The 14,347-nt window shown below is 38.5% G+C and overlaps 1 protein-coding gene across 5 annotated transcripts in view; it reads right to left on the reverse strand.

Annotated features, from left to right (window-relative positions):
• Usp45 (ubiquitin specific peptidase 45) overlaps nt 1–14,347 on the reverse strand; it is a 72,766-nt gene that overhangs the window by 15,942 nt on the left and 42,477 nt on the right. For all 5 annotated transcript variants that reach the window (XM_027403458.2, XM_027403459.2, XM_027403457.2 and 2 more), the window contains 3 exons: nt 9,630–9,717; nt 3,671–3,752; nt 1,500–1,591 (listed from right to left, as the gene is read on the reverse strand). In XM_027403458.2, the coding sequence (XP_027259259.1) occupies nt 1,500–1,591; nt 3,671–3,752; nt 9,630–9,717 (262 nt within the window). The remainder of the gene's footprint in view (nt 1–1,499; nt 1,592–3,670; nt 3,753–9,629; nt 9,718–14,347) is intronic.

A 14,347-nucleotide genomic window follows, 5' to 3' on the forward strand; every position in this document is an offset into this window, starting at 1 on the left:
ATGAAGTGTTAAGAAAACGCAGAAAGCTGGGCAGTGGTAATGCACACCTTTAGTTCCAGCACTTGGGAGGCAGAGGCAGAGATAGGTGGATCTCTATGAGTTTGAGGCCAGTCTGGTCTACAGATCGAGTTCCAGGACAGCCAGGGTTGTTACACAGAGAAATCCAGAAAGAAAGAAAGAAAGAAAGAAAGAAAGAAAGAAAGAAGGAAGGAAGGAAGGAAGGAAGGAAGGAAGGAAGGAAGGAAGGAAGGAAAAAAGAAAAAGAAAGTAAAAGCAAAAAGCAGAGATAACAATGTTTGGCCATATTCCTGTTCCCAGTGTTCTTTAAACCTTAGTAAAAGTTATAGTCACATTCTATGTTTCAATGTCATAGGCAAGAGAAGATATAATTATCTTGATTTTATAAAACTAGGGAAGGCAGAAAAGCTAAACAAGATTAAGTCAAGAGTTCACATACCCTTTTGAACATCACACAACCACACACACACACACACACACACACACACACACACACACACACACACACACACACCAACCCCAAATCAAATGTGAGAATCTTATCGTGCCACATTTTAGGGCACTGCACTGTGACAGTTAGTCATTTTCACAGAAATTTCTCTCTCACCTCAATATAAACTAGAGGCTAATATATCCAATCACATTAAGATGGGCTTATCCAGAATGGTGGCATATACATGTAATCTTATCCCCTGGGAGGCTGACACAAGAGAACTCCAGTTCAAAGCCAGCCTGGGCTACACATACACAGCAAAACGAGGAGCCAAGAGAAGTGAAGTCAGAATTTCTCAGGTAAGTAAAGAGGAAAAATGAAATCATTTAAACAAACAAGTTTATTTAGAAAAACTTAAAAATGTGCTTACATTTAAGAAGGGGAAGGTATATTTTACAAAAATTACTATGTAGCCACCTATCATATTTTTTTAATGATTTCAAGACTACATGTAGAAGGAAACCTCTTTGCTGCCATAATCACCAGTTGTTTTAAGTCAAAAAAAAAAAAAAAAAAAAAAAAAAAAAAAAAAAAAAAAAAACTGAACTGCAAGCTGATTAAAGGAGAAAAGCACTCTACTCAGAACACTTGAGCTGTTGTGATCTTTACCTGTCTGATCGCTACAGGAAAGTTAACTGTGATGACTGTTGCCATAATAGCATATTTCTACTTTCTTCAGTAACAGGTTCATGTGCTATAAGCTTTAACATCTTTGATCTTGAGCAAGCAGATGAGTCTTTATAAAGGAAAAGCAGCTCACTTACATAAAACTAGTTACTTCGGAGACACCAAGTGGTTTCATTTGTGTATGAAACAATGTTGGAAATCTGAAGTGTTATTGTTATTGAAAAGTAATTGTTATTTAAAGTAAGTCTGTCAATTTATCAGCTATCTATCAATAACCTCTGTGATACTTGAGCAATAAAACACAATACAACAAAACAATGTGACTGAGGTTTATTCTGTGAAGTGAATTCTAGGTACATACATTTGCACATTCTTCACACATGACTGTGCTAGTTAATTCACCAATAAAGATCCGATCTATGAAGTTCATCTTCACGCCTTCTTTTCCATAGGCTGTAAAAAGCATCCATTTTTTAATTAAAAAATTCACAAAACAGTCACTGATTTACAGTTACATGCCATTATTTATTTATTCAAAAGTCATCTGGATAAAGTGTAGCATCTATATTATATCCAGTATTGTATTTATTGTACTATGTTGCATCTTTCTCCTTTACACTTTTATAAAGGAGCTATGACTGTTGAGTACCATGATGTATATGAATTAACATCATGCAGGTCCCAGGGACTGAACTCATGTCATCAGTGTTGGCAGCTCCACACCGTTACTTGCTAAGTCATCTCGCCAGCCCAAACTATTTTTAAGAGGTAAAATAAATATAGCAGTAACTACTAACTCATATCACACCCCTGCTGTTCCCATTAATCATCTTGATGCCTCTGTACCTAATGAAAAGGTAGACAGAATAGGGAGAATAACCATTTTTTTGAGGCTAAAGATTCTGGAACCATGGCTATAAAGAAGGGATGTAAAAAACAAGGTTGTGAAGCACAGTTAAGGAACCCTGGACAATTAATAACTCATGTGAACATGTACACACATATGCTTGGCGATTACCCTTAAAAGCTGAAATTATTTTGTTTATGAAGTACTCACAGATCAATGGAAATTGTGCTAATGGTTCTCTTTAAAATAACCAGTTATTAGAGGAAACTGACCAAACAATGTGCTACGGATGTAGTTAGGTTAGGTGACACACACACAAAAGGATGCACTGTGTTAATCTTTCTGCTCTGACAGATATTTAAAGTTTCCTCAGTAAAACCTGAGGCGGAAAGTATATTAACAAAAGTGTTCATCTGCTTTCAAACTTCTATCGTTTGCAAGTCTCTATCATCAAAGTGTTGAAAATTATTAAGAGTATTATCCAAAGCACTTAATAACTGAAAGACATACTTTAATAGCAATAGACATTTTATAGTGACTACTAACAAATATAGTGTTTCATTAAGAAAAATCAAACAAGGGATTAAAAAGAGAACTGACACAAATGGGAAGAAACCAGAGCCGTTGCTGTCAATATGCACTAGATGGCAGCATCACAACACAGAGTAACAAGGCACACACTGGAGAACATACATCTTCCAGCTGCCTTGCTCTGTAGCTCTAGCTGTCCTGCAACTCGCTCTGTAGACCAGGCTGACCTCAAACTCACAGAGATCCTCCTGCCTCTGCCTCCCAAGTGAGTGCCACTACACCTGACTAAGAAAGTAAGTCTAAAACCTGTAACTACAATAGAATGTTAGAGCACTTATTTATAAATTATAGTCATGTACTATAAACAATATAACACTACAAAAATAAAAGTTAGAAATAAAACACAATATCTTACAGTGTCCTCTACAATGATGGCTTCATACTAACGTTGGTATTTCAGAGCAGAATACAAACTAAGAGTAAGAATTGGATGTCACAGGATATAAACTCAAACTGCACTATCTATACAAGCTTTGCTTAATCACTGGCTTGTCTTACATTGACAGACATGTAGAAATACCTGGAGCAGGCAAGATTTGCTACTATTATTAGCCTATTAAACAGTCAATCTGCAACATCTTTAGAGGTTATAGGCATTTTGTGTAGATAAAAGGAGGTAGTGTAGCTGCCTTCCGAATTGAACTCAATTCCCTCTCCACAAAAGTGTTGAACCAATGACTGATACTGTAAGCATCAATGTAGGTGAACAATGTAGGTACAGTGGCAGTAGACTCAAATTGGGAACTAGACAGAGCAACAAACTGCTTTCTTTAGACAAGTGTCTCCCAGTCTAAAGCAAAGAAGCCCCTCCTTAAAATAAACAATGGTGACTGCACACCCGTGGCTGCCCCAAGATGCAGAAAATAGAGCCAGTGTGGGTCTGTCCCTAGACAAGTCCCTTCACCACTCTCTCTAAGGCATGGAACACTGAGGAATAGGGGGCTGTGTCCAGAGGAAAGTGTTTTCCAACACTACCCTTTCCCCAGGCTCTCAGATGCTTTCCCCCACCCACTCTGCAATGTTCCCTAATCTTTGTGGGGAGGAAGAAACCTTTAATCTATTGTTCTAGGAAGAACTTAACAGAGTCAACATACCTTTGACTTTTTTTCTAGTTTCATCATCAGCAGTCTTCGTAGTTGGGTTGTTAAATGCTTTTAGAATGCTAGCTTGTATCCTCTGAAAAACAAAGATAAGAGAACCTAGTGATAGTTAATGAAGATCTCATTCTCAATAAAAGGGCTTTCAAATAGCAAGGTACACCATGGTTCCTACCCTGAAAACAAGATACTTGAATCTTAAATAGGTACTGGTTGTTGAGATGTATAGTTTTATTGTTTTGAAAGTTCCTTTTGTGTGTGAGATTGAGATTTTCCTAACATATGCACATTTAGAAACACTAAGTGTATTCTCTCTTTCCATTCTAAAATCCCACAGAGGAACAAACTCTGTAACTGGACATGTCTGTAATCTCAGCATTTGGAGGAATGGGCAGGATTGTGCGGTAGGACCAGTCTGGACTACAGAGACCCTGCTTCTAAAACAAATTAAAAAAAAAAAAAAAGAAAAGAAAAGGCTCCAAAACCTCTCTAATGCCAAATTTTCATAGGTAAGAGTCACCTTTGTGTTCAGATTCCTTCTCAGATCTCAAGCATTTTTACCAGCTACAAAAGCAAGTAGCCCAGTTAGTTCAGCTTCTCTTCAGGCTTAAAGTGAGAGGTTCCCCCATCCCATCTCCTCCCTCTATCTAAACTGGCATTCTTTATCAAGACAAACATATGAAAAGGGGAAAAAAGATCATATCACATGAAATGTCTTGTCTATGAAGAAATCTTAATATATAAGAAGCTATCAGACTAGTCACTGCAGTCTCTCCAGAGAAAGTGCACACACACACACACACACACACACACACACACACACACACACACACACACACACACACACGGACCCTAAAGTCCAGACTGTCAACTAAAATCTATCAAGAATTTCCCTAATCACAATTATGGTGAACATTACATGTAGCTGCCAATAATGACTGTGTCTTCAGCTGCTTGTAGATATTTCTACACCTGAATGTGTGCATGTATTCATATATGATGCTAAGCTCTGAACCTGGGGCCCACACATGCAACAGAAGAGTTCTATCACTGAGTCACACACTCATGGTCTTTATTTTTACATCTCCTATGTTAGGAAAGTCCCAATCTCCCCCCCAAAAAACTTTCAAAATAGAATAAAACTATATATCCTAACAATAAATACATATTTAAGTCAACAAATTATTAGCTTTCAATTAGTTGGGCCTCTAATTAAAAAGAATTTTGTGAAGTGTAACTTACATTGTTACATAGAGTAAAGGGAAGCTTGTCATCTTTCAAAAGACATTTTTTTCTACATACTGATCACAGGTTTTACTATATAAAACTATTGCCTGAGAGGTACAACAGTGGGGAGATGGTTCAATGGGTAAAGTACCTGCCACATAAGCATGCGGACCAGAAATATGAACCTCCAGAAACCTTCCCTTCCACAAAGCCAGGGCGGGTGTGGGGGCCTGTGATCCTAGTGTGGGAAAGATGTAGACAGAAATCCTCTAGCAAGCTGGCTAGCTAGACTAGCTGAGAGGGTGACTTCTGGATTCAGGAAGAGACACTGCTTCCACATACAGGGGGAGGAACTATTAAGGAAAATACCAAAGTCAACTTTGGGTCTCTGTGTAGAAACATACATGCACTCAACACACGGTACACACACATGAACACATATACACACACTCACCAAAACCCAACTCTACTGTCTGAAATCAACCTTAAAAAAGATTTATTATTATTTTATATGTGCCTGTTTGTAAGGTATGTGTGTATTTTTCAGGTACCTACGGAATCCAGAAGACAGCATTAGGTCCCCGGGGACTGGGTTTACAGCTCTTTGTGAATACCCCAATATGAGAACTAGGGACCCAATGTTGGCCCTGCAAGAATAGCCAGTGATCTTACATGCTGATCCATCTTCCCAGACCATGAAATGGCTTTTACACTGTGAAAATGACACTGAATTCTCTGCTAAAAAAGCAAATGTCAAGGAGACACTATGTGGTATACTTCAACAGAAAATAAAAATACTGCGTATCAGAATCTAAGATATTTCCCAATGTTCAGAAGAAATTCCACACCTTAAATATTTAAATAAATTGAAAAAATAAAAACAAATGGGTTAAGTAGTCAAATTATGAATTTAGAGAAGGGATGCCAAACCAAATAAAAGTAGAAGGAAAAACTTCAAAGGAAATGGTAACAGAAACTGGAGAGAAGCAATACATGAACCCAAAGCTAATTCTTTAGGTATAGGATAAATAAAGAACTAGCTAACCTTAATATAATAAAGGGAAGTTTAATATCATACTTAAATAAAAGAAGCCACTAAGAAAGTAAAAGAAAATTTAAATAACCCTAAGAGAATAATGACATAATGACATTTGAAAATGTGGGGAAAATATAGTAGGTAATTTTCCAGGAAATTACAATTTTGAAATTAATTCTAGGAGTAACAGAAAACCATCTACCATGCTAGGAGGAGGAAAGGAGGGAAGGAAGGAAGGAAGGAAGGAAAAGAAAGAATAAAAGTCTAATAATTTCACACAGAAAACCTGTTTTACGGCTTAGACATTTTTTTTTAAAGGTTCCAAGTTACTTTTATGAGTTCAATAAAGGTCTAAAAAATGACTCGAGAGAGCTGAGGAAGTAACTCACTTGGTAGAGTGCTTGCCTGATAAACATAACACTCTACATTCAAGCTATAGTATTGGGGGCATTATAAAGGCCACCTGGCTAACAGTGCTGATTCCCAGATCTATTCAGTCATCATGGCTCTCTCCCTCTTAAGCTCCCACCTACATATCTATAATAATACATAATGCACGCACACGCACAAACACACACACACACAAACACACACACACACACACACACACACACACACACACACACACACACACCACCTAAACTTACTCATGCTAAAAGAAAAGGAAAGCCAGGGATGGAGCTGCTGAAACACTTGATGGAGTGCAGCTAGATGAGACATTCTGCCTTTAACATAATCTTAATACTGGATTAAAATGATGTATCTTTAAAATAGCAAGTCTAAAAAAAAATATAAAATATCAAGTCTAATCTTAGTGAGAAAGTTCAAATTAGAAGGGAAAAAAAGGCAAAGAAAGCATGAATCTGAAGGCTGCCCATAAAAGAACCACTTACAGTAAATGTAATTATATATTCTGTACATACACAAACCTGTAGTTTCACCACAGGCCCCCTTTAGCATTGTATTCAATTTAGCAGTAGTATGTTCCTCAACCTTATAGTCACAAGAAAAGCCTTTAAGGAAACAATATGGAAGGTCAGTAGTTTTAAGTCGTCTCTCCACGATTCTGGTGGCAGACATAACAGTGCAGCCATCAGGAAAGCCAGGGCAGTGACACGGATGTACCACGGCACACTCAGCATCTGCACATTCCCAGGCAAGACAATGCAGCTCCTGTCTGCAGACTCACTGTAACCAACCAGCATGGCTGTTCTGCTTGTGAGGCTAAATACATCCACATTTTGATTTTGTCAAACTATCTATGGCCTTCAATTAGCAGAATAAGAGGAATATATACTGCCTGAGTTTTTATGATACTGTACAACAGAGAAAAATAATGCATAGAAAAAGATTTAAATTAATTTGTAATGATGTATGACTATCACATAATAAACATACTTCTGTAGAAAAAATTATAAATCTGTAAGAAAATGTGATCAAATTTTGACTCAGGGGAACGTTAATGTCTCCGAAACTTAATTTATCTTGAAAAAATAAAAAAGCAAAAACAAAAAACAAAACAGGTATAACGTGATGTAGTAGTTACCCATCAACTTATTCAAACTAGCTACAAATCCCCCAGAAAATTAGAAGGAATAACCTATATAACAGGTGACTTTGCTTTTGCACTCAAGTTCTCATTAGGAGCTGTAATAAACTTGTTCAACAGAACTCCATCTGGGTATAAAGGATGGAGACAAAAAAATGGGTTGAGCTCCTGGAGTTCAGTTGAAGAGAAGGAGGAGGGATCTTATGAACAAGGGAGGCTTAAGAGCATTATGGGGAAAACCACAGAGACAGCTGACCCGAGCTAGTGGGAGCTACAGACTATGGACTGACAGATGGGAAACCTGCATGGGACTGAACTAGACCCTCTGTGTGTGACAGTTACGTGGCTTGATCTACTGGGGGCAGTGGGACCAGGACTTATCCTGGGTGCAAGAACTGGCTTTTTGGTGACCATTCCCTATGGAGGAAAACTTTGCTCAGCCTTGAGCGGGGTGTGTGCGTGCGTGCGTGCGTGCGTGCGTGCGTGCGTGCGTGCGTGCGTTGGTCCTGCCTCAATTTAGTATGCCAGACTTTGTTGACTCTCCAAGGAAGGCCTTAACCCCTCTGAGGAGTGGATGGAGGAGGGAGGTGAAGAGAAGGGAGAAGGGAAGAGAGAAGGAACTGAGATTGGTATATAAAATGAAAAAAGAATTTTTTTATTTTTTTTTAGTCTGCCAGGCTGGATCAAACTTTGGGAGGCTGATGCCAGGCAGTTTATTGGCAGCATATTTAAAAGTGGTACAATTTGATAAGTTTCTTGGTGCAATACAAGCCTTGATGCACAGGAAGCATATGTACATCCAAACTCAACTCATGGTACATGACATTTTTTTTTTTTTTTCCAGATAGGCTATCTGTATTAGCTTAAGTACCTAGAGAAGGATTTGGCAAGGTCTCTTTCACCCCTTGAGTTTTTGTTCTTGCTATTCTATTTACCCAAATACGTACACTTCTCCTAACTCCTATTCATGGGCAATGGGGCCCCCCCTGCTCTAGATCTCAGCTTTAAATAGAATTTCCTTTATGCATAGGAGGATTCTCCACATTGAATCTCTCTGCTTGGGTGAGGCTGTGACTTCACTTAACCAATGAGTTGTGACCAAGAGTGACATATGCCACTTCCAGGCTCCAGAGTTTCCTTTTCTTTCTTTTTTTAAAGTTTTTTTTTTTTAATTTTAGAGGCACTCATATTTACATATCCATCCCCCCATTCCCTTGCCCTCCCATCCTCCCATGTTCCCCACCAATGACTGCTATAAGGGAAAAAACAGTGTTAGTGTTAGTGTTAGTCTATTTTCTGTTTCTGTAACAAATAAATGAAACTAGCCTCAAGTTTAAGGTCACTCTGGGCTATAGTGGGAGACCCATCTTTTAAAAGTCAAGAGAGGAAAGAGAAGAGAATCTTATGACAGCCTTGGTGTTTGACATGGTGCTGGGAGGCATCTTAGGAAATGACAAGTGCAAATGTGCTGCTCAGATCTCTCCTCTTCTTCATTCTCACACCTTATTTAACTCTAATTACCCTCAAAGATTCCATTTCCTAATACCATTAACGTGTGACTTTAGTGATTACATTTCTAACGTGTGTACTTTTAGGGAATACATCAGAAGCACAGCAATGTAGGATATGTGCTGTGGATCTGACATCTTTTGTGCCTTCTCTGATAAATTACATATTATCTACATAAGATCTCCCAACCTTTCTAGCTTTTCTAACACAGGGTCTCACTATATGGAATAGGCTGGCCTCAAACTCAGAGAGATCTGCTTGCCTTTGTCTCTCTTGTACTGACATTAAAAGCATGCAACTCATGCCTGACTTTTTTTTTTTTTTTTTTTTTTTTTGAGAGCGAGATCTCACTATAAACTCCTGGGTCCACCAATCTTCCTGCCTCAGCTTCTTGAGTAGCTGGGACAGTAGATATATACCACAATGAGTTTTGTTTCTAAGATACTTTGAGTTGATTTAAGAGCTGAAGGACATTAAGAAAAAGGGAAAACAGGGTTACAAAGTATAAAAGAAATAATCTTACTGAAGAAAGGCAAAAATATAGATAAAAATTACTTGGCACTATACTTTAAAATTACAGAAATTATTCCAGATTATTATCCTTGTCTTAAAGAGAACACATTAAGAAATCTGACCTTTGTCTCCTCTGTCCTCACTGCATCCAGCAAATGGTGCAAAAGCTCCTGACTGTCCTGTTGCTGGAACCCTTTAAACCGAGGAGCCCTAGGATTTTGAAACAAAAGCAAGCAAGAAAAAAGGAATAATCATTCCACAGATGACAGTAACACGTCAGTCTTACTTAAGATCACTTTTAAATAAATTAATGGTCAGTTTACCTCTTCCCAAATAAACAGACAAAATGCTCTTCCTGTTCCAGTGCAAATGAGCCCACTGGGCAGGTACTTACCTTCTATTAGGTATGTCACACAGCACTGACAGTTTTCATGCTTTACTCCCTTTCCCCAAATGACCCCACTCTGTTCTCAAGCTGTAAATGAGGGACCTGTTATGGAATAATTTTTTTGTGCATTGTGAAGATGTGTCATTCTGATTGATTTAATAAAGAGCTGAGTGGCCAATAGCTGGGCAGGATTTTCAGTCAATGCTGGAAAGAAGAAGGAAGTGGTCACCAGCCAGGTGGAGAGGAAGCAGCCTGGGCAGTGCAGAGTAAAGCCAATAAATCCACAAGACAAAAAGTAGATGGATTTTAAAAATGGGTTAATTTAAGTTATAAGAGCTAGTCAGTAAGGAGCCTAAACAATTGGCCAAGCTTTTATAATTCTGTGTCATTACTGAGGAGCTGGCAGTCCCATCCAAAGGGTCTGACTACAGGGACCAGAAGGGATATTAAAATAATATGCGATGTCATACAGCCAGAAGGAAAAACAACAATCAAAACCAAGCCTCTGTAATTTATCTTTTTACCTCAAAGAATGAAAAGATTAAAATACAGTCTGTATCTTAATATAAATATCCATTCATCTTTTATCTTAGAAGAAACACAGTCACACACATTTATAGAATGTATCCTAGTATAACTGCACATTGATAAATATGTGCATATATTCCTTCTACAGATTTAATAATTAGATTTCCTGTGTGACTGAATGAGATAGCAAGTGCTACACATAGAGACAATAACAGCAAATATTTACTTGATTTGGTAACTTTTAAAGTCTGCAGAAGAACAGTGCTGGGGCTATCATCATACCCAATTTCAAAAAATTCTACAGAGCCATAGTAACAAAGACAAAATGACAGTGCACAGAAACAGTTATGTAGACCAACAGAAAAGAACAGACAATACAGACACAAAACACACACTTCAACAAAGGTGTCATAGGCTTATGCTGGAAAAAAGACACCCACTCCAGCAAATGGTGCTGAGAAACCTTTGTATCCATGTGGGGAAGAATAAAACTAGATGCCATCCTTCACTCTCTAAAAATCAACACAAGATACATAAAAGACTTTAATGTAACACCTGAAATGAGAAACCACTAAAAGAAAACAGGGGAAACACTCCTAGATAGACATAGGTGTGGAATTTCTGAACAGCTTCTGATAGCTTAGGAAATAGCAAACACAAGTGAGATTGCATGAAATTAAACTTTCCATGGAAAAGTAATCAAGTCAGTAGCATGAAGAAAAATCCTTGCCATAAACTATTCGGAGAAAAAGAAACCCACAGAAAACAACCCAGCAACATATAGAGAAATGAACACTGAACAGACAGTACTCAGATTGCCAAGAAAATAGGGGACAAGTTCCATACTCTTAGCCACAGGGAAATTCAAATCAAAACTAGATACTGAGGTTGCACCCCAGTCAGATAGCTAACATCATGAAGCCAACAAATACTAGCAAAAATGTGGAAGGAAAAACAGCCCTCATATACTGTTGGTGGGAATGTACAGTGCCACAGGCACTATGGAGATCAATACAGAGGTTCCTCAGGAAACTAAAAGCAAGGAGACCATATGACTCAGCATTTCTTGACTGAACATTTAGGTCAGCACACACAAGTTATGTACACTCACATTCATGCAACACCAGTCACAACAGCCAAGTCACAGTATACAGAATTAGTTTAGGTGTTGTGTCGTCCATCAGTACATAAATGGACAAAGAAAATGCATGCTACATAAGAGACTTTTAAACAAGCATAAAGAAAACCTTGCATCATTTGCAGATAAATAAATGGAACAGATCAAAACATTAAATCAGTTTAGCCAGACTCAGAAAGAATAATTTATGTTTTTCTCAGATGTGGAAATCTCAATAAAACAAAATAAGGTATGAAAGTGAAAGGGGAATATTTGAGAAGAAGCAAGGGGCCAGTGAGGAGGGGTGGGAAATTTGTATAAAACAAACATGATGAAAATGTCATAATGAAATCAACTGTTTGTACAATGAATATAAGCGATTAAAAAATTTTAAAGTCTGTAACAAATTCCAAAGTTAAGATGAATGTTTTGTCTTAAATGAAGGTTAACCCTAGTATGCAGTCTAATCTAAGGTGAATTCTATGAAAAGAACATAGAATAGCATTTAACACAGTACAAAACAAATTTACAATAATTTCACTATGGTGTGTGTGTGTGTATACATACAAATATATGTATATGCATATACAGATATAAAATCTCATTTGATATAAACAGCACTGTTAAAGACTTTGTAAAAATGAACTACATTTTTCTACTTGAGAAGACTGAAAAGGAACAAACTAAATGCCACCAAATACCAATCCAGCTCTTATGACCCAGAATCTAGTACTTTAAATAGTATTCCTCATTATCTCATAATTAGCATCCAACCTACAGTGCACTGATGTGCCTGCCACAAGGCTAAGTGAACCAGCAGTGAAGTTAACGTCGAAGAGGAAACACCGCTTCAGTCTTTTACTAGGTACCTGCAAATAGCTTCCTGTTAGAGAATGGTTGTGGGAGTAGGTCAGAGAAACTCAGCCTAGAAACAAATCCCAAAGTTACTTGAGCCTCCACAGCTGGCATCACAAGACATAGAAATTCCATACTAGACTTGTGCTGTCAATATCAAGTGATGCTAGTGAAATCAACTAGGACAGAAACAGGAATCCTTCTGGAATCTTCCTTCACCAGGTGGTCATCAAGCAGACAGACAGACACAGGGTGGAGATCACTTCTGAACAAAGAATCTGGCTTCCTACACCTCCATCTCGTTCATGTACAGACTGTTTATTGCCTTCTAAATAATCATTGAAAAAAATTAAACTAGGGGTTTTTTTTTTATTATTTTACTGAGAACTGGAAAACATAATCCAATAGCTTATAAGACATTTGAAGGAGCCTATTTGAGGTACCAATATCAAGAGACCTTCAAACTTACTTTTAAAAAAAGTTAACAGATACCGAATGTATGAAGATATGAAGACATTCAGTCTATTTAATAAGAGAAACGCTCATAGGAAATGTGCCTTAATATATTAATTATTTTCTTCACCATAACAATATATGTGACAGGCACACCTGAAGGGAAGGTGTGAGATTTCTGCTTAAATTAGGAGAGAGAGATGAGATATGAGAACAAGAGATACATTAACCATAGCTTACTAGAAGTCGGGAAAGTGAGAGGGAGAGAAATAGAAGGACAGAGAGGAAGAGAGAAGAGAGAGGAAGAGAGAAAGTTAATGGCTGGCTGCCATGGTCAATCGCCAGAGAGAGGAGTGGGGGAGGAGAATAATGTTGTGGGCTTAAAAGAGAGAGCATGTGCATGCCCAGCAGAGTCCCTACACAGTAGCTTCGAACTGCACTGTGCGCACCCCACCCATTGTCAGGGGGGCGGGTCTGTCTCTTAAAGAGGTAGAGCAGGTCAGCATTAATGCCTGAACCTTTCAGTAGGGAGCTTTATTTGAGCTCAGAGTTCCAGAGGGTGCATTCCATCATGGTGGGAGGAAATGGCAACCAGATCAGGTTGGTTGGTGGCAGTAGGGGTGTGTCATGCAGATTATTTACATCTTGGTGGACCAGGGAGCAGAAAGGACACTGGACCGAGACACAGGGCCTGGCTACAATCTTCTTGGCCTCACTAATCATTCACCAAGTCAGCCCTCTATCCCAAAAGTTCCAGAACCCCCCAAACCAGCGCCAGCAGCTGAGGACCATGAGTCTCTGAAGGGCATTTCAGATGGAAACTGTATCTCTTAACAAGAGTGGTGCTGCCTTGAGGCAGAAGTGCTGGAAGGATGGCACAGTGGTTAAAAACAGCCTCTGTTCTCACAGAAGACCAGATTTAAGTTTTCCATACCCACAGTCGCCTGTCACTCCAACACCAGTGATCCAATGTGCTGTTCGTTCTTGCCTCAGAAGGCACTAGCACACGTGTAGTGCACATAAATACACACACACACACACACACACACACACACACACACACACACACACACACACACACACACACTCGAGTGGGCTTTTAAAATCTTCAAGACACAGGGGCTGGGGAGGTAGCTTAGCAGTTAAGAGCACTGGCTACTGGACCAGATGACCCAGATAAATTCCCAATTCTGAGTTGGATTCCTAGAACCCATATAAATGTGTAAGGAGATAATTGGCTTCACAAAGCTGTCTGTGCTATGAGCACACATACATAAACACACACACAATAATAACAACAACAATAGTAGTAGTAGTAGCAGTAATAAAGAGAAAACAAAACACAAGTTCCAAGTGAATTCTACAGACCACAAACATAAAATAGGCAAAGCAAAACACAGCCATGTTGGGCCTGAACGAGCTCAACCTTTAGGGGCTAGAAAAGACTAGAATGAAGCTGTTTAAGAATGGGGGACAGTTCCTTAAACCTTAAAGAAAGG

The sequence above is a fragment of the Cricetulus griseus genome, chromosome 2, assembly GCF_003668045.3.
Source record: "Cricetulus griseus strain 17A/GY chromosome 2, alternate assembly CriGri-PICRH-1.0, whole genome shotgun sequence".
NCBI lineage: Eukaryota > Metazoa > Chordata > Mammalia > Rodentia > Cricetidae > Cricetulus > Cricetulus griseus.